Source organism: Anomaloglossus baeobatrachus, chromosome 1 (assembly GCF_048569485.1).
Source record: "Anomaloglossus baeobatrachus isolate aAnoBae1 chromosome 1, aAnoBae1.hap1, whole genome shotgun sequence".
Lineage (NCBI taxonomy): Eukaryota > Metazoa > Chordata > Amphibia > Anura > Aromobatidae > Anomaloglossus > Anomaloglossus baeobatrachus.
The window spans coordinates 533,495,957-533,516,774 of NC_134353.1; the positions used below are offsets into that span (position 1 = coordinate 533,495,957).

Genomic DNA, 20,818 nt, shown 5'->3' on the forward strand with positions numbered 1-20,818 from the left:
GTATAATAGTTTGGAAGATAACTAAACAGATACCAAATAATGTGGAGATTAAATTCAGAATTTACAGAATAAATGCATGCTAATTTTTTGATAACCGTAATCATATTATCTAAGCTCACCGACTATTGGACTATTATAATTGAAGGGCATTTGGAATTTTTTTGAGAAACAAACCAATGGGCTAGTGTTCAAACCCAATACCCAATCTTAGGAATCCTATTATTGGAAAACAATAACAGGGAGGGTAGCCACTGACCTCATCAGAGATAACACAGAAGGTGGAATTCTGACTCCAGAACACTACATTGGGTACTGTAGCTAAATTGTCAATAACCCTAATGGTAAAGAAATAAAAAGCAGCCAATTTATCACTACAGAATTTGACAAAGAGCAGGCAAGCATATGTTAGGGGTTTATGAAATACCATGTAAAAGTCATTGGGTAAATATTTTAGGACTTATGTAAAATAGGTAAAAATTGTATGACTTACATGAAAAAAATATTAACAGCATTATTTTATATAGTTTCAACTTATTTCTTAGCACTGTTCCACTACACATCACTCCATGTCCCAAATGGGGCTCACAATCTACATTCAATAAATCCCATACCAATAGGTTTATTTAAGAGTAAGGGAGGAACTTGGAGTATCCAGTAAAAACCAACACTAGTACAGGGAGAACATACAAAGTCCATGCAGATGTTGCTCCTGGTTGGATTCAAACCCAGGAGCCCAAAGCTTAAATGCCAAAGAAAACACATTTAATATAAATAGAATTAAGAAAGATGGAGTTCTTCTTTCATCTTAAATAATCTTGTTATTTTGTTAAAAAAAATGCTTAAAGAAGCTCCATCCCAGCATGATAACATGATGACCACACTTTAAAATGTTGACAGGAAATATATTAATCCCCAAGTTTTTTTTCCATCTCTACATTAATTTTATGATTTATTTTTTTTCAACTGGCATTTTTGTTACCCAGAGTGAAACCATTTTGCACAGTTTCTCATTAGCGATGGGCGAATAGTAACTATTCGGGTTCGGATTATTCATAACGAATCCCAAAGTACCAATCCGGTATTCATCACGAATAATGAACCTAATGCAAATTAAGGGGGAACTCAAGCATTTTTCTTGTCGTGATGAATACTAGCATAGTGCTCAGTATTTGGTACACATTATCCGAACACAAATAGTTACTATTCTCCCATCTCTATTTCTGATACTTATATGACAGAGATGATGAAAATGTGAAGTCTGACAGAAATTTGCTAGTGTGGGAAACTGGTGTGTGTGGACATAATAGCTGCAAGCTGATATAATGTAGAAACTATACTATGACATCAAATACAGGGAAGACATGTAAATCAGGAACCAATAAAAACACTTCTGCACCATTTCACAGAGGTGATAAATTGTATAATGTATTTAAAAAAAATAATGAATTTGTAGAACTAGAACTGCCTAGGCAGTAATAAGAAACACAATAATATAGGTCACAACCGATGCACCAGTAGCCCAACAGTCTCAACATACATAAAACCTCCAATACGATGTAAGTCTCAATCTCTCGTAAGCCTTGGACCCTATCTACTGCAGCTCCTGCTGAGTATCCTGGACTGGATCGGAACGACTGCCAGGACAATAGGAAATAATGGGAATGAAACTGAGGCTATTTGCCACCTAAAGATGGGTGACAATTCTTAGGCTGCTTTCACACATCCGGCTTGAGCTCTGCGGCTCAATCCGGCTGTGCAAGCTATGCAACGGATGCGGTGAAAACACTGCATCCTTTGCATAAGTTTTTCCCATGCGGCCCATCCGTTTTTTGCCGCTTGCGGCATGCTACTGAGCATGCGCAGTGGCAAAAACAGCATGCGGCGGCCGAATGTGGTTTTTGCCGCATCGCGCCGCATCCGGCCGCCATAGGCATGCATTGAAAAATGCGCCGCATCTGGTGAATGCGGCGCGCTGCGGGTTTTTTTGCCGCACGAAAAAACGTGCCAGGCAACGTTCTATCCGGCCGCCGCATCGGCTAAATCTGCCGCATGCGGCAAAAACCGGATGGAACGCAAGGCCTTTCGGCACAATGTGGCACTAATTAAAGTCTATGCAGAAAAAACGCAACCGGCAGCATGAAAAACCGGTTGCGATTTTCCTGCAAAGTGCCGGATTGTGCCGCATTGCAGAAACCGGATGTGTGAAAGCAGCCTTATGGGTAAATACTTTAATGACTGCCAACACTGGGCTAATCTTTGGAAATCTAATTTCTTTTCAAACTAAAAGCTGCACAAAATATTTTAAAATGTTTAGAATTAAAATGGCTAATTATTGGAGGGGTGAACTTTCCATCCTTTTCACGCCAGCTTTCTAGCATCAAAGTAATAAAAGTTGTTAGAGGTAACTTTTTGCTCTTTAACACTAACCCAACTCTTTCCAAAAAGTGGTCTGGAATTAGCAAGAGTGAACGTACGGTGCAGCTAAAATCTATGTTAACTCATGGCTGTTCAAAATTTCATTTTGAATACATAGAGAGCCCAAAAGTGGAAACACATTTCTTAATACAGTAGTGTTCAAAATAATAGTAGTTCAATATGACTAACCAGATTATTCAGTTTTTGGTGTAAATTATATTACCACATGTCAAACAATTTACCAGTTGGTGTAGATTCTTAGAAAAAAAAACCAGATTCGGCATTCATGATCTGCACGTTTTTGAGTCTGTGTATTTGATTAATTAATTGAAAGTAGGTGTTCAAAATAATAGTAGTGTGGAGTTAAATGTGTGAGGTCAATTATTCTGTTAAGAAACTGGTGTGAATGAGGTGGCCCTTATTTATGGGTGAAGCCAGCACATGTTGTACAGGCATTTTTCCTTGAAAGCCTGAGAAATATGGGTCATTCGTCACATTGTTTAGAACAACATACTTTGAATTAAAAAGTTGATTGTTTAGGGCGAGAAGCATGGGCGCCCGTACCATGTGCATGCTGTATAGGTGACAGGCTTTCTGTAATTGGAACCTGTAAAGAAATCACCGAATTCTTTTGAACAAACTTGTTGAGTGCATGTTATATGAATGCAAGGTTCATGTTTTTGTGGGACCTGAGTTGCATTTATTACTCCCCTGAAGAGTTAATTGAAACGCGTCGGGAGACACTTCAGATCCTTGTGGGTTCCATCTTAATATAAATGAATGGACCCTATTAACTTCATTTGAAAGAATAACTGGTGACACAAATCCGATTTCTATTTTTGCGGTGTATCCTTGGCTTTTACACATATCCTCTGACCTAAAAGGAGGGTCCGTTTCTTTTATTATATGTTGGTTGTTTGTCTGTCTTGTAATTGTGATTCTGACCACATTTTAGAGCATTTTGAGTAAAAGTTAAATTTTAACGATTATAATTTTCTGCAGTGTTGATATGCTGCTCTAAAAATATTGCTGATAACGAGAGGGTAAAACTTATAAAGAAGTGCGGACAATGATAGGCTAATCAGTGAAAATGATCTCCAATGCTTTAAAATGGAAAGCAAAAACAGAGAGACGTGGAAGAAAATGGAAGACTACCATTCGAATGGACCGAAGAACAGCCAGAATGGCAAAGGCTCAGCCACTGATCAGCTCCAAGATGATTAAAGTCAGTCGCAAGTTACCTGTGATTACTGTGACAGTTAGGCTATGTGCCCACGCTAGAATGTCCCTGCGGATTTTTTTGCCTGAAAATCCGCGACTTTCGCGGCAAATCCGCACCCGCGGATTTGCCGCGGATTTGCCGCGGATTTTGATGCGGATTTTTTTTTTTTTTTTTTTCCCATTCAAAGCCAAAAATCCGCACCAAATCTGCACCAAACAATTGACATGCTGCAGATTTTTCCGCATCAAAATCCGCGGCAAATCCGCCGCGGAAAAATCCGCAGCATGGGCACAGCATTTCCAAAATGCCATTGAAATGGCTTGGAAGTGCTGCTGCTGCAGATTTTCGGCAAATCCGCGGTAAATCCGCGGCAAAATCCGCGGTAAATCCGCGGTAAATCCTGTAGCGTGGGCACATAGCCTAAGAATACGCCTGTGTGAAGCTAATCTATTAGCAAGAAGTCCTCGTAAAGTCCCACTGTTAAAAATAAGACATATACTAAAGGGGATACAATTTGTCAAAGAAAACATCAACTGGCCTAAAGAGAAATGGCGAAACATTTTGTGGACCGATGAAAGTAAAATTGATCTTTTTGGGTTCAAGGGCTGCAGACAGTTCATCAGAGGACCCCCAAACTTTGAATTCAAGCCACAGTACACTCTGAAAATCGTGACGCATGGTGGTGCAAACATCATGATATGCCATGTTTCTCTTACTATGGTGTCGGGCCTATTTACCGCATACCACGGATCATGGACTAGATTACATATATCAAAATACTTGAAGAGGTCATATTGCCTTACGCTGAAGAAGAAATGCCCTTGAAATGGGTGTTTCAACATGACAATGACCCTACACACACCAGTACACGAGCAAAATCTTGGTTCCAGTCCAACAAAATTGTGGTTATGAAGTGGCCAGCCCAATCAACGGACCTCAATCTGATAGAATACTTGTGGGGTGACATAAAAAAATGCTGTTTCTGAGGCAAAGCCAACAAATGCAAGTAATTTTGGGATGTATTCAAAGCATCCTGGGCTGGAATAAGAGTTGACAGGTGCCAGAAGTTGGTTGACTCTATGGAACATAGATCTGAAGCAGTTATAAAAAACTGTGGTTATATAACTAAATAGTGATTCACAGGAATGCTAAATCCTAAATAAAGAGGACAGATTATGAGTATGTAAAGACATATGCAGACACGGCTACTTTTTATGGCTACTATCTTATTTTCTGTAAAGTAGTTAAAAATTATATATAGTTCTCTGCATGTTTTGATTTAGAAAACAGTGTGCAATGTTCCCAATACATGGAAATAACTAGTATAAAGATTTTGGGCTTAACTCATTATTATTATGAACTCATATTACCATCTTTTCAGTTAGCCATTAAAAGGTATCAACCACTGAGGACTTCAGTTCTTTTAAACAATTTTTTATCTCTACTAGCTAACACGGTACAAAGATATATTTTACTGGGCTTAACTCATGTTTTTGAACACAATGCTATTATTTTGAACACAACTGTAGATATTAGCCTCTTAATGAATTTGGTGCCCTTTACTCCCACATGCTATAAGTTAAAGATTAGCATATGAAGCTCCAATCTTACTAAATTGCCTCCATTATTTTTATTGGTAAAGGCTTTATGATTGACAAACTTGGGAAAGAATCTGCTAAAAAAAATTAAACAATTACATTGTTGTATTTTTTATTTAAGTATATAACATATATAGTATACTGTATATAATGGATTGAGGAAATGTAAAAATGTGAAGATAACGAGTAAATCCTCTCCAATTTGAACAATAAAAAATAAAATCACATTTTACATTGACATAATCTATAACACTTACAAAAAACATTTAGGTTCCATGTGGCTCATGTTCTGATTGAGACTTATAAAGGATGTCTTCCTTATACAGTAGTAATCAAAATTATTCAACCCTCGTTACAAATTAGATTAGTAAAATTTACATTGTTTATAATATTTGCTATAATCGAATCAAATAAGAACAACTCCAAATTCTATACAAAATGTAACCTTTACTGAAAACTGCAGTCTTAGAATTATTCAATGCCTTCATAACAAGTGTTTTTAGTATTTAGTAAAGCAACTTTGACTTTTATGACCTGTTGCTAACATGATACATATCAACACCAAAAAAAACCAACCAATATTAGGGAATAAATACAGTGGAACCTTGCTTAACGAGAACAATCCGTTCTGGGACTGTGCTTGTTAACCAAGTTACTCGTTCAGCAAAGCAAGATTTCCCATAGGAAATCATTGCAATGCAGACGATTCGTTCCACGTGTTAAATGTCCCATCCTGGTCCCCTATTCGGTCATTCCACACATACACAAACTCCCACAAACTCCCACAAACACACAAGCACGCACGCACACACACATATTATATGCTCACCTTACCTTCCGTTCCATCGTCGGTCTCCTGGGACTTGCTGTTCTCTGGTACGGGGCCAGGCTGTGTATCGCGTTACCATAACGACAAGGGAGGAACTTCCTGGCCAGAGCGCTGATGTCAAAGGCAGAGCAGCTTGCCTCTGATTGGCCAGCGCGCTGCCTTTCAGTAGCGCTGACAGGAAGTTCCTGCCTCGTTGCTATGGATGCCGATACCCAGCCTGGAGTGGAGCGGCGAACTACAGGACCCAGGAGGCTGGCATTGAAACAAAAGGTACACTGTATTATGTTATATTATATGCTCACCTTACCTTCCGTTCCATCGCGGGCCTCCTGGGTCTTGTAGTTCACCGCGAGGATGTCGCGATGTACCCGGAAACTACAAAAACCATGAGACCGGTGGTGGAACGGAAGGTAAGGTGAGCATAATACAGTATGTGCATGCGTGCGTGTGTGTTTGTGTGTGTTTGTGTGGACTGCAAGAGCGGGTCAGAGCACGGTGGATGGACGGAACAGGAACTGTGTGCTGTGAGGATTTCGCTCGTACAGAAAAGCTTTCTCGTAAAGCGGGTTACAAATTTACAGAAAGCTTTGCTTGTTAAGCGAAATTCTCGTTAAGTGGGTTACTCGTTAAGCCAGGTACCACTGTACACTTAAATGAAAAAAACATCAACAATTTATGCGAATTGCATAAAAATAATTTTTATTAAATATAAAACATTAAAAAACAGACAAGATGTCTCAAGAAAACAGACCCCTCAAAGGGTAAATATGTATCAGAAAAGTATTATGTTGGGAACACCAGGTCAAAAAATCATGTAAAAATCATCCCGTATAGAGAAAATTATAATATAGATATATATGGATTAAGAGTACAAATAATGACACAAGTGTGCGGTTATAAAGATGTAATTGCTACAATAAACCAAAAGAAAAACTAATAATAACAATATACCTACAGGGGAACAGTAAACAAAGGTAATGGCGTCCCACACCCTCCCCTGACGTTTTTGACCTGGTGTTCCGAACATAATAATTTTCTGATACATATTTACCCTTTGAGGGGTCTGTTTTCTTGAGACATCTTGTCTATGTTTTTTAATGTTTTATATTTAATAAAAATTATTTTTATGCAATTCGCATAAATTGTTGGTGTTTAACATGATACATAGCCATACACCCGTTTCTGTCATCATTCCTAAAGAATCTTATGGACCGCTAGTTCACTAATACTTTTGTTTGTGTGCAGCAACCACTTTCTGTAAATCCAATCAAAAATTTTCTATGCGGCTAAAATTAGGCAATTGTGATAACCACTCCAGAATCTTCTAGGACTACTTCTGAAACCAAGCCTTGGTAAATATTGAGATATGCCTGAGGTCATTGTCATATTGAAACTTGCAATAGTCCCCAAGCTTCAGCTTCCTCACAGAAAACATTATGTTTTTATCCTAGAATTTCCTGATACTTGATTGAATCTATCCTGTCCTTCACACACTTCAGATTTATAGTGCCAAAAGAAGTTAAGCAGACTTACAGCATAACCAAGCCACCACCATGCTTCAGTGTAGGTAGGGTGTTCTTTTCAGAGTATGCTTTACTCTTTCTCTTCGAGCTAGGCCTCAAAAGGTCCAGTTTTGCTTAATTGTCCACAAAACAAAATCTCCAATCTTTTGTGGCTAGTTCACATGGCATTGAACATAAGGGAGCTGATGTTTCTTGTATATTAGAATCAGTAGTAGAACACATTTTGGAGTTTGGGTATGGAGACATTCAGAGTTTAGTATGCTACTCACTGAGCAAACTGAAACTTATTTTTGTACCTTTTTCCTTTTGTATGCAAGGCAGTTAACTCTTTTCTTACACTTTTTGAGCCACTCTTGGCAAACCAAGATTATTAGTTATCTCAAAGTGAACAGGCTAAGATTCCTCAGGAATACTGTTGTCAGGTCATAAGAGCCACACCGTGCTTACTAAGTACTAAAGATGCTTGTCATAAAAGGTGGTCAAAAATTCTTAGATTGTAGTAGTCAATAAAATAGTCATTTTGTTCTGAATTTGGAGAAACCACTTGTATTAATTGCTTTAAGCTATTTAAATTGTTCTTTGGTTTATTGCATAAAAGATGTACGTTTGCAATTTTTTTCTAATAGGCCTAACTTTCAATGAGGGTTGAATTGTTTTCACTGCAACTGTACGAAGACTTTTTTTTATATATATATATATATATATACACATGACAATGCAATTTGCTTTATCCAAATGGTTTTGGTTACAATCCCCACACAGTTTTATCCCTGTAAACATATATTTCTGGAAACATACATTAAGCATAGTTGGCATAAAAATAACACTATCGCTTGGGCATGTTAAGACTATTGTGCACTGTATCATGGAAGGAAGGATGCATTCATTATAAATGACACTAAGACTGATAAAAGAAAACAATTATAGGATACCATAATAGAAGAAATAACACATATAAACAAATAAAAGACAAATTAAATTGAAATGACCATGGAATGTAACAGATTTAGGACCACTGCACTTGTACTTGTCATCTGGAGTAAGCAGCATTTAAAAGCAGTGGTACAAACTGAATTATTGTTTCTGTCAGACATCTTAGTGTGGCAGTGGGACCAGAATATCAACATAATTGATCGGGAAGAAGCCTGACTGGCCATGCAGCATCCCTTCATACCAATTTTCATCAATCTGGTTGGTGAGAGTAATAATGTCACCCTCTTTGAAGCCAAGTTCGCCTTCATTTTCTGGATCAAAGTCATAGAGGGCCCGACAACATGGCTGATCCATGGGAGCACCTACAGCAAAGAAAATAACCAGTTGTCATTAATTCACATTATGATTTTAAAATATACATTTTTTTTGTACGGACACTTAATGAATTTACCACTTTTCCACATATCTGAAGAAAGTAAAATATATACAGTATATATAGCAAAAAGAACAGCACCACATTTGCAGATTTTGGGTACAATGCCTCACCACAACCTTCCACACAGTTATCACATATAGATACAAAAAAAGGAAGGGTATCAATGCAACAAATGTGGACTTATAGTGGACAGATGCAACATTTGAGACGGCAGAATCTTTAGCAAGCTAATATATATATACATATATATATATATATATATATATATATATATATATATATATATATATATATATATATATATATATATATATATATATATATATATATAACAGTGCAGTAGATCCGGCAATGAGAACAGAAATCCAGGTGGCAGTAAAATAAATTTCTCATTGCTGGATCCACTCCACTGTTTCATTTCATCCATGGATGTTCTCCCAGTCCACATCTGTGCATCATAGAAGGAACCAGGAGGATTCAGTCTTGCAAGAGCTGTGACAAGTGAGCTGGTCTACATTTTGTCTTGAGCTTAATATATATATATATATATATATATATATATATATACAGTATATATACACCGTGTGCAGAATTATTAGGCAAGTTGTATTTTAGAGGATTTTTCTTTATTGATCAACAACTATGTTCTCAATCAACCCAAAAGACTCATAAATATCAAAGCTTAATATTTTTGGAAGTTGGGGTGGTTTTTTTTTAGATATGGCTTTCTTAGGAGGATATCTGTTTGTGCAGGTAACTATTACTGTGCAGAATTATTAGGCAACTTAATAAAAAACAAATATATTTCCATCTCACTTGTTTATTTTCACCAGGTAAACCAATATAACTGCACAAAATTTAGAAATAAACATTTCTGACATGCAAAAACAAAATCCAAAAAAATTGGTGACCAATATAACCACTTTTCTTTATGATGACACTCAACAGCCTACCATCCATAGATTCTGTCAGTTGCTTGAGTTGTTTACGATCAACATTGCATGCAGCAGCTACCACAGCCTCCCAGACACTTCCGAGAGGTGTATTATTTTCCCTCCCTGTAGATATTTCATTTTATGAGGGACCACAGGTTCTCTATGGGGTTCAGATCAGGTGAACAAGGGGCCATGTCATTATTTTTTCATCTTTTAGACCTTTACTGTCCAGCCACGCTGTAGAGTAGTTGGATGCATGTGATGGAGAATTGTCCTGCATGAAAATCATGTTTTTCTTGAACGATACCGACTTCTTCCTGTACCACTGCTTGCACAAGTTGTCTTCCAGAAACTGGCAGTAGGTTTGGGAGTTGAGCTTCACTCCATCCTCAACCCGAAAAGGTCCCACAAGTTAATCTTTGATGATACCAGCCCATACCAGTACCCCACCTCAACCTTGCTGGCATGTGAGTCAGAGTGGAGCTCTCTGCCCTTTACTGATCCAGCCTCTGGCCCATTCATCTGGCCCATCAAGAGTCTCTCTCATTTCATCAGTCCATAAAACCTTTGAAAAATTAGTCTTAAGATATTTTTTGGCCCAGTCTTGACGTTTTATCTTATGTTTCTTGTTCAAAGGTGGTCGTTTTTCAGCCTTTCTTACCTTGGCCATGTCCCTGAGTATGGCACACCTTGTGCTTTTTGATAGTCCAGTAACATTGCAGCTCTGAAATATGGCCAAACTGGTGGCAAATGGCATCTAGGTATCTTCACGCTTGATTTTCCTCAATTCATGGGCAGTTAATTTGCGCCTTTTTTTGCCCAACATGCTTCTTGCGACCCTGTTGGCTATTTGCCATGAAACGCTTGATTGTTCGGTGATCACGCTTCAAAAGTTTGGCAATGTCAAGACTGCTGCATCCCTCTGAAAGGCATCTTACAATTTTGGACTTTTCAGACCCCGTCAAATCTCTCGTCTGACCCATTTTGCCAAAGGAAAGGAAGTTACCTAATAATTAAGAACACCTTACATAGGGTGTTGATGTCATTACACCACACTTCTCCTCATTACAGTGATGCACATCACCTGATTTACTGAATTGGTAGTTGGCTCTCACGCCTATACAGCTTGGAGTAGGACAACATGTATAAAAATTATCATGTGATCAAAATACTCATTTGCCTAATAATTCTGCAGTGTACATATATATGTACAGTGTATATATATATATATATATATATATATATATACACACACACACAGTGTATCACAAAAATGAGAACACCCCTAACATTTTTGTAAATATTGTATTATATCTTTCATGGGACAACACTGAATATATGACACTTTCATGCAAGTAAAGTATTAAGGGTACAGCTTGTATAACAGTGTAAATTTGGTGTTCCCTCTAAATAACACAACACATAGTTATCAATGTCTAACCTGCTGGCAACAAAAGTGAGTACACCCCTAAGTGAAAATGGCAAATTGTGCCCAATTAGCTATTTTCTCTCCCTTGTGTCATGTGACTGTCACGCGTATGGACCGCTACTCAGGGACAGGGGCTTCTCTGACCCTGTAAGTTAGTGAACCCTAACTTGCACCTCAAGCCAAGGGTAGACTTGAAGGTAGTGAGGCGTGACCCTCCGACCTGTCCTTGACTCCTACACGGACACTGATCTACAGACCCCCTACCTGTTCAATGGGATAACTCCAGGGAACTACACAAAAAAAATAAAATAAAGAAAAACAACAAAATAACATCGCTTCTGCAAACTACACGTTGTTTGCAGAAGGCTACAGGAACAAGCTTATAACAAGACCACACACACAGGCTGTCTCTATGAACTGTGAAGAGAAAATAACCAGTACTGTGTGAAGGATACTGGAACATTTTAAAAGGTCCATCCTAATGAATAACTGAGAGAACCTGATGGAATTCCTCTAAGCAGACTTGCAAAAGAAGCATTAACCCATCAGGTGCTAAAAGGAAAAAATGTTCAATTAAATGAGGACGAGTCTCGCTGGAAAGAAACCAGCATGACAGTGACTCATTAGTGTTACAAGGTCTGAGGTGTGAATGGGGATCAGGTGTGTTAAATTTGGTGGTATCGCTCTAACACTCTCTCATACTGGTCACTGGAAGTTCACATAGCACCTCATGGCAAAGAATGCTCTGAAGATCGGAAAAAAAAAATTGTTGATCTACAAAAGATGGCCAAGGCTATAAGAATATTGCCAACACCTAGAAACTGAGCTGCAACACAGTGGCAAAGACCATACAGTGGATTAACAGGTTCCATTCAGAACAGGCCTCGCCATGGTCGACTATAGAAGTTGACTGCACATGTTCAGCATCATATCCAGAGGTTGTCTTTTCAAAATAGATGTATGAATGCTGCCAGAATTGCTGCAGAGGTTAAAGGGGTGGGGGTCAGTCTGTCAGTGCTCAGATCAAACACTGCACACTGCATCAAATTGGTCTGCGTGGTTGTGATTCCAGAAGGAAGCCTCTTCTAAAAAGAGGTACAGGAAAGCCGCCCACAAACAGTATACTGAAGACAAGCAGACAAGGGACAAGGATTACTGAAACCATGTCCTGTGGTTTGATGAGACCTAGATAAACGTATTTGGTTTAGATGGTCTCAAGTATGTGGCAAGTGTGCCTTGCCTACAGTCAAGCAGGGTGGTGGAAGTGTCATGGTTTGGTGCTTCATGAGTGCTGTCAGGTGTGGGGGCTACAGTTAGGGGTACATTACACGCTGCGACATCGCTCAAGCGATGTCGTTGGGGTCACGGTGTTTGTGACGCACATCCGGTGCCATTAGCGACGTTGCAGCGCGTGATAGGCTGGAGCGACCTAAAACGATCGCAAAAAAGACAAAAATCGTTTGTTTTGGATAGGTCGTTTAATAACAAAAAATCGTTGTCTGGTAAGTAGCGATGTTGTTCCTCGTTCCTGTGGCATCACACATCGCTATGTGTGACACCGCAGGAGCGACAAACATCTCCTTACCTTCGTCCAATGCGGAAGGAAGGAGGTGGGCAGGATGTTACGTCCCACTCATCTCCGCCCCTCCGCTTTTATTGGCCGGCCGCTTAGTGACGTCGCGGTGACGCCGAATGCACTTCCCCCTTGAGGGAGGGATTGTTCGGCAGTCACAGCGACGTCGCTGAACAGGTATGTGCGTGTGACGCTGCCGTGCCGTAGCGATAATGTTCGCTACGGCAGCGATCACCACATATCGTTACGACGGGGGCTATCGCACGCAACATCGCTAACAATTGCTAGCGATGTCACAGCATGTAAAGTACCCCTTAGTTCATTGATGAATGCCCACATGTAGTTTGACATACTAAAGCAAAGCATTATCCCTTCAGAAACTGGGCAGCAGGGCTGCATTCCAACATGATAATGACCTCCTAACACACCTCCAAGATGACCACTGCCAAAGAAACTGAGGGTAAAGGTGTTGGACTGGACAAGTATGTCTCCAGACTTCAACCCTATTGAGCATCTGTGGAGCACCCTCAAATGGAAGGTGGAGGAGCAGTAGGTCTCTAACATGCACCAGCTCCATGATGTCATCATGGAAGAGTGGAAGAAAATTCCAGTGGCTCCTGTGAAGCATTAGTGAACTCCATTGCCAAGATAGTTAAGGCACTGCTTGAAAATAATACTGGTCACATAAAATATTGACTCTTTGGGCACCATTTCCCCATTTTCACATTTGTTGCCAGGGGTTTAGACATTAAAGGCTGTATGTTGAATTATTTAATGGGCACATCAAATCTACACTGTTATACAAGATGTACATTGACTACTAATAAAATATTTACAAAAATGTGAGGGATGAACTTAATTTTGTGATATAGTATATATATATATATATATATATATATATTGTGATAACACGCTTGGGGATCGCCTTTGCTGGATTCAAAGGGCACGTATTCACCTCAGGCAGACAGCCGAATTCAAGGTGTAACTGACGCTTGGTCAGGTTTATTGCAGTGAAGCATAAACAAAAGAAAAACACCAACAAAATAAATCCTTGCCTATCCGGCGCTAACTATACACGGTGATATCCTAACTACAAACTGGAGGGCTTCTCCCTTCCAGCTAAACCATACAAACATTGAGCACTGCTCCCACTCGCAAGTGTCTCCTACACAGACAGGCGTTCTGTGTTCCCAGCTGGAGACCCTCCCCCATCTTCTCAGACTTCTTTTACATCAGTCCTTCGCCTCCCATTAATCCATTAGTAACCAGGTGATCCTGACCAGGCTAAGTCACATAGGACCGACACCGGGGTGAGATATACAAGCCCTCATCCACTAATCCCACATGAGTCTCACAAATATATATATATAAATATATATATATATATATATACACACACATACACAGTACAGACCACAAATTTTGACACACCTTCTCGTTCAAGGAGTTTTCTTTACTATTATGTTATATGTAATATACAAAAAAGTATAAACTCTAAAAAAAATGGTCTGGAGCACAGACAAATCTATTTAATACTTTTTATATACAATATTTCAATATTTACATCAATCATTCAGATGATTTTCAATTTAGTCTTCACTGTGAAAAGCTCACCAATTTGCTTGGCTGACAACATTAAGCCTTAAGGGTGCTTTACACGCTGCGACAATGCTAGCGATAGCTAGCGATGTCATGCGCGATAGCACCCGCCCACATCGCTGTTTCGTCATGGGGGTGATCGCTGCCGTAGTGAACAATATCGCTACGGCAGCGTCACACGCACATACCTGCTTAGCGACGTCGCTGGAGACACCGAACAATCTCTCCTTTAAGGGGGCGGTTCGTTCGGCGTCATAGCGGCGTCACTAAGCGGCCACCCAATAGCAGAGGAGGGGCGGAGATCAGTGGCCGGAATATGCCGCCCACCTCCTTCCTTCCTCATTGTCGGTGGACGCAGGTAAGGAGATGTTCGTTGTTCCTGCGGTGTCACACATAGCGATGTGTGATGCCGCAGGAACGACGAACAACCAGTGGCATGCACCACCAACGATATTATGAAAAGGAGCGACGTGTCAACGATCAACGTTTTTTGCGATCGTTGATCGTCGCTCCTTTTAGTCACACACAACGATATCGCTAACGGCGCCAGATGTGCGTCACGAACACCGTGACCCCGACAATATATCGTTAGCGATATCGTTGTGTGTAAAGTACCCTTTAGAGCTAGCAGAAATGCCTCTTTGCCATTATTAAGCATTTACAGCTGTTATGACATCTTGGGGAACACAATGGTCACTATATTGGTGGTTATGACATTTGAGATATGGCATCATGGAAAATCATCTGTATGAATGGTTCAAATATTATATAAGAAGCATTGAAGAAATTAATGTGTGCTCCTGTCTGTTTTTGGGGAATTGGGTGAAGAGGCTCATGGAGAATGCCCCTTGGTAGCATTAGTCGAGTATTCATTATAAGGTGACGAGTGCTTAAGATTGTTAAGATGCCAAATACCACATAGAGGGACTCCAGGGAAATTAACCATTCACTGCACAGTTCCCCTGAAGTTATGACTGCTTTCCATGGGTGCTAGCAACAGTAAACCCTGAGCACTTTTAGGTAGTTACAAAATTTAGTTTACATTTTGCTTTTTGGAATAGTTTGTAAATTAAGTATTTTCTTGGCTCAAAAAAAAGAAGGAAAGGACGAGTGTAAAGGTTTTACTTATAGTTCTTTACCCTGTTGGTGCCACTCTTAGTTTCGGCTGAAAATAAACTAAAACTGCATTAGTAGGCCATAGCTGACCAACAAATGCTCTATGATCCTGTATAAAAGAAACTATAGCAAAAAACAGAAGTCATAGAAGTAAAAATATCCTTTGCCGTACCTGATGGTTTTGGGGTTGTAGCAAGAGAAATCCCTCCATTATGCTGATTGTTTTCACTGGGTAATGCAAGATCCAAGCTCATACGAGGTTTGGGCTGATATTCTCGCCGTGGCTGTAATGCAGCATCTCTGATTCTATAAAATATAAAGGTTATTTTATGGGATTATTCCGACATACTGCACTTTGTTTTGCTAATAAATATATTACCGTATACATTACTCAAGTGCTCACACCTCATACTGTACGTTCTCCTTGGCCACATAATTTGAGCTGACAGAAGTAGGGAGCAGTTGGGGCTGTGAACTGTATGCTGGATGCACTTACAGCCTAAATGGGGGGTTTCACCTTTTAATATGTTCTTACAAATTTGGCCCCTATTAAAAATATTAAAATCAGCAAGCACTTTTTAATGGAAACACTGCAGAATAGGTCAGAGTTCCACAATGCCCATGATATCTCTTTCAGAAAGATCTGTTGCGCCACTGTAAAGACATATTTGTTTTATCTTGATGCAAATTCAGCTGCAAGTGCATGGGTTGGCAAAAGAGTGCACTTGCAGTTCAAGTCTCTTGTGCCTCTCGGCCTGATGCCACCCTCAGCTGGTTGACTTACAGTGTAGACAGGCTTTGGTGTGTGATGTCATTCTGCTACATTGAGCAGACACATCTCTGCTACATCAAGCTATTTGTATAAAACAGCAAACTTCGGGATACATGACTTGCCATACCTGGACAATAGCACCGTGCTCTACATATACAGTACTTATAGAGCACTGTGCTACTGTCCGGCTATGGAAAGTCCTGCATGCTGAGTTAGCAGTATTACATCTGCTTTATACAAGTAGCGTGCAGAACTGGATTCAGTAGAGATGTGTCTGGCGAACGTAGCAGAAATGTGTTTGCCAGATGTACGGTAACAGAATAACATCACACACCAGAGCTTGTTCTGCTCTCAATAAACCAGTGGAGGGCGATGGTGAGCAAGTAAAAGAGCAGAGAAGATGTTGACCCTGATTCATGATATATGTATATTTTTTTTTTTTAGTCATCTTTTTTTCTCTTGTGGCATTAGTTGCCGTTATTGACGTCAATTTCATCAAAGTAGCAATTGCGAGTCATGAATTTGGTGCAAAGTCAAAATTGGATTTCCTTTCCGTCTTGAACAGTTTTTGTCACTTTTTTTTTTACAACAATTGCACATTAACACCAAATAGTCGCAAAAATTGCAAAAAAATGTTGGCGTATTCGCCAGGGGGCACTGAAGTGAAGAGGAGTCAAATTTGCAGCATTTTAAAAATTCGCGATTGATAAATCAGCTGAAAACATTTGGAATCACTGGACTACAATAAACAAGACAGTAGCAAAAACAGACAGACGAGCAGCTGCTTTGCTCAGAGGCTTCATTCTGCTCTTTTCTATAGTGACCACACCACACTTGCCATAATGCTGTCTGAGGATGATCTCTATTAACTACTTTAAAAGGTAATAGAGATGAGCGGATTCCAAATAACCGGGACCGGTAGGTCCCTGCTAAAATTTTTCAAAAATCCGGATATGGTCTGGAATCCGGTACCCATATAAGTTTAGGAGGACCAGAATCCAGCGATTAAAAATGTTGGTGGAAGGGATGGTGAGACAGGAGTGCGCGCGGTGTACTGACCTAGGCTCTGTGCCATGGCGGCAAGCTGCTTCCAGGTTACGCATTCATTTCCAGAGCTGCGTGAGTCTAGATCGTGCTCTAAAAATACAGTTAGATGCTAGAATGTACAAGCTACTTCCAGGTATGACGTAATATGTCACCTTATGGGGGCGTGTTCACAATGAAGTCCGATGTTTTCCAGATGGAATAAACATTCTTTTTCCAAGTCCACGTGGGCATGGAGTTGTTTATAATAGAAGCGGGGGTCTGAGGGTAAGACCCCTAGATGAAGAGGGATTGCAGGGGGGCTAAGCCCCCCTTTGCATGATTATACTGGACAGAAGGAAACATTGCGGGTGCAGAGACCTGCTCATCCTGAGCCTCCTGGTTCATTCTTCATGAACCAGGACGCTCAGGATGAGCAGATCTCTGCGCCCGCTTAGGCCTCTGCCACACTCACGTGAAAATCACGCACGTGCCGAGAGACACTTATTTCCCCTGCGTGTTGCGTGCAGGTAAGTACGTGTCTCTGGTACGTGCTGGACACGTGTGTTGTACGTGTGCTATCCACGATAGCACACGTACAACCGGTAATTAACATACTCACCTGGTCCTTCCTGCTGTCCACGCTGCTGTCCGTGGTGCTGATCTTCGGTCTCCAGCCCTGCCGTCTCCCCGTTGCTGCTGCCAGGCAGTGAAGTGAATATTAAATGAGAATAATGAGCGGCGGTCGGCAGCAAGAGGCAGCAGCGGCAGAGACAGGAGGGCTGGAGAAGGTGAGTAAATGTTTTGTTTTTTTTTCCACTGACACGTGTGTTTTCTCCGGCGCGTGTCACACGGGACCGCATCCACACTACACCCGTGTGGTACGGGTGCGGGCCGTGTGAAACCCGTGCTGCCGGAGAAAACACTGACATGTCAGCGTTTAGAAAAACGCACACACGTACAAACGCACACGGACACACGTTCCGTGTGGTTTTACGTGTGTGTGCCTGCTACAATAGGGTAGCATTGCTGAACGTGTTTCCATGCCGCCGGTACGTGTAAAAAATGACAAACGCGTGCCGGCGGCACGGATGTGTGTCGCAGGCCTTACAGAGAGGAGTGCTGCACATCTAGTCACGAACCAGGAGGCTCAGGATGAGCAGATCTCTGCGCCCACTTACAGAGGATAGGCGGAATCATCACAGGCACAGAGATTTGATCATCCTGAGCCTCCTGGTTCATGAATCATGAACTAAAGGCTCAGGATGAGCAGATTTCTGTGCCCACTCACACAAAGGAGTGCTGCAAATCTAGTCATGAACCGTGAGGATCAGGATGAGCAGATCTGTTCAACCTGAGCTTCCTGCTTCATGAGTCGTGCAGCACTCCTCTGTAAGCGGGCGCAGAGATCTACTCACCCTGAGCCTCCTGGTTCATGAATAGATGTGTAGCACTTTAACAGTGACAGTGCGGCAGGGGGGTGCGGGCTGCACTCCCCGACCCCTGCCCGGCACTGTCAGTGTTAAAAGTGCTTCAGGTCACCAGAGGTCATATCGTGGGAACCCAGGTATGACCTTCAGTGAACTGAGTGACGTCACTGCTGCCAGCCGGGTCCTTCTTGTCAGTGTTTCCCAGAGCCTGGGAGAGATCGGACATGTTTTCGGTCTCTCCAGGCTCGGATGTAGCATAGCCAGGACCATTGTGGGACCTAGTGTAGATTACGTTGGACCTGCAGGTGTGGTTTTGGGTGTTAATAAAGTGGTGAAAGATGGTGGTTTTTTTTGTATTTTATCCAAATAAAGGATTTTTCTTGGTGTTTGTGTATTTCTTTCTACTTCCCATTACTAATTTTGGGCTTGATGACAGTTGTGTGCGGTTCTTAACCCCTCATTACCCCGATTGCCGCCACATCAGGGCAATGAGGAAGAGCCGGTTAAAGCATCAAGCTTATCGCATCTAAAGGATGCGACAACCTCGGGCAGCTAGAAGCTGCTATTTTTAGGCTGGGGGCCTAATAACCATAGGCCTCCCAAGCCTGAGAATATCAGCCCCCAGGTCTCGGGCATTGTCATGGCTGGGTATCAAAATTAGGGGGGGACCGCACACCATTTTTTAAAATTATTTATTTAAATAGTTAAAAAAAAGATGCATGTGGTTCCTCTTATTTTAATACACAGCCAAGATAAGTGCATGACTGGGTGCTGCACCCTGCAGCCATATGTTTTATCTGTGCTGGGTATTATAATATGGGTGGACCCTACGCAAATTGTTTTATTTATTTTTATACCACGATAGTGACCCGCAGGCAGCGTCTGTGACTGGTTGCAGAAAGATGCTGTCACACAGGCGGGGGGCGCATCTCACTGCAACCAATCACAGAGGCCAGGACGGCCGATAGGTGGGGAAAGCAGTGCATATGGATGAGCAATGATGAGTGGCCCAGAAGGTGAAGGAGAGGCCATGAGTTCAGCGTAAAGCCGCAACGGAGCTTTGGTAAGTATGAAGCGCTCGCTTCATTCTTATTTTATTTATTTTATTTTTCTTTTCATTTCTCGACTTTTACAGTCCGGGTCCGCTAATCACTAAAAGTATTCAGTTAGGTCCAGAAATATTTGGACAGTGACACAATTTTCGCGAGTTGGGCTCTGCATGCCACCACATTGGATTTGAAATGAAACCTCTACAACAGAATTCAAGTGCAGATTGTAACGTTTAATTTGAAGGTTTGAACAAAAATATCTGATAGAAATTGTAGGAATTGTACACATTTCTTTACAAACACTCCACATTTTAGGAGGTCAAAAGTAATTGGACAAATAAACCAAACCCAAACAAAATATTTTTATTTTCAATATTTTGTTGCGAATCCTTTGGAGGCAATCACTGCCTTAAGTCTGGAACCCATGGACATCACCAAACACTGGGTTTCCTCCTTCTTAATGCTTTGCCAGGCCTTTACAGCTGCAGCCTTCAGGTCTTGCTTGTTTGTGGGTCTTTCCGTCTTAAGTCTGGATTTGAGCAAGTGAAATGCATGCTCAATTGTGTTAAGATCTGGTGATTGACTTGGCCATTGCAGAATGTTCCACTTTTTTGCACTCATGAACTCCTGGGTAGCTTTGGCTGTATGCTTGGGGTCATTGTCCATCTGTACTATGAAGCGCCGTCCGATCAACTTTGCGGCATTTGGCTGAATCTGGGCTGAAAGTATATCCCGGTACACTTCAGAATTTATCCGGCTACTCTTGTCTGCTGTTATGTCATCAATAAACACAAGTGACCCAGTGCCATTGAAAGCCACGCATGCCCATGCCATCACGTTGCCGCCACCATGTTTTACAGAGTATGTGGTGTGCCTTGGATCATGTGCCGTTCCCTTTCTTCTCCGAACTTTTTTCTTCCCATCATTCTGGTACAG

At 41.0% G+C, this 20,818-nt stretch overlaps 1 protein-coding gene and 1 long non-coding RNA gene across 2 annotated transcripts in view; both read right to left on the minus strand.

The window, feature by feature from the left end:
* Positions 1-829: 829 nt before the first annotated feature.
* Positions 830-7,123, minus strand: LOC142244276 (uncharacterized). The gene is made up of 2 exons (XR_012724493.1): positions 2,213-7,123; positions 830-1,703 (listed from the first exon to the last, which is right to left on the minus strand). It is a non-coding gene; the product is annotated as an uncharacterized LOC142244276 (long non-coding RNA).
* Positions 7,124-8,285: 1,162 nt separating this feature from the next.
* The window catches only part of SH3GL2 (SH3 domain containing GRB2 like 2, endophilin A1), a 247,014-nt gene continuing 234,481 nt past the window's right edge, over positions 8,286-20,818 (minus strand). The window contains exons 8-9 of the mRNA XM_075316478.1: positions 15,781-15,914; positions 8,286-8,882 (exon numbers count right to left, since the gene is read on the minus strand). Coding sequence (XP_075172593.1) covers positions 8,683-8,882; positions 15,781-15,914 — 334 coding nt within the window. The 3' untranslated portion in view covers positions 8,286-8,682. The remainder of the gene's footprint in view (positions 8,883-15,780; positions 15,915-20,818) is intronic.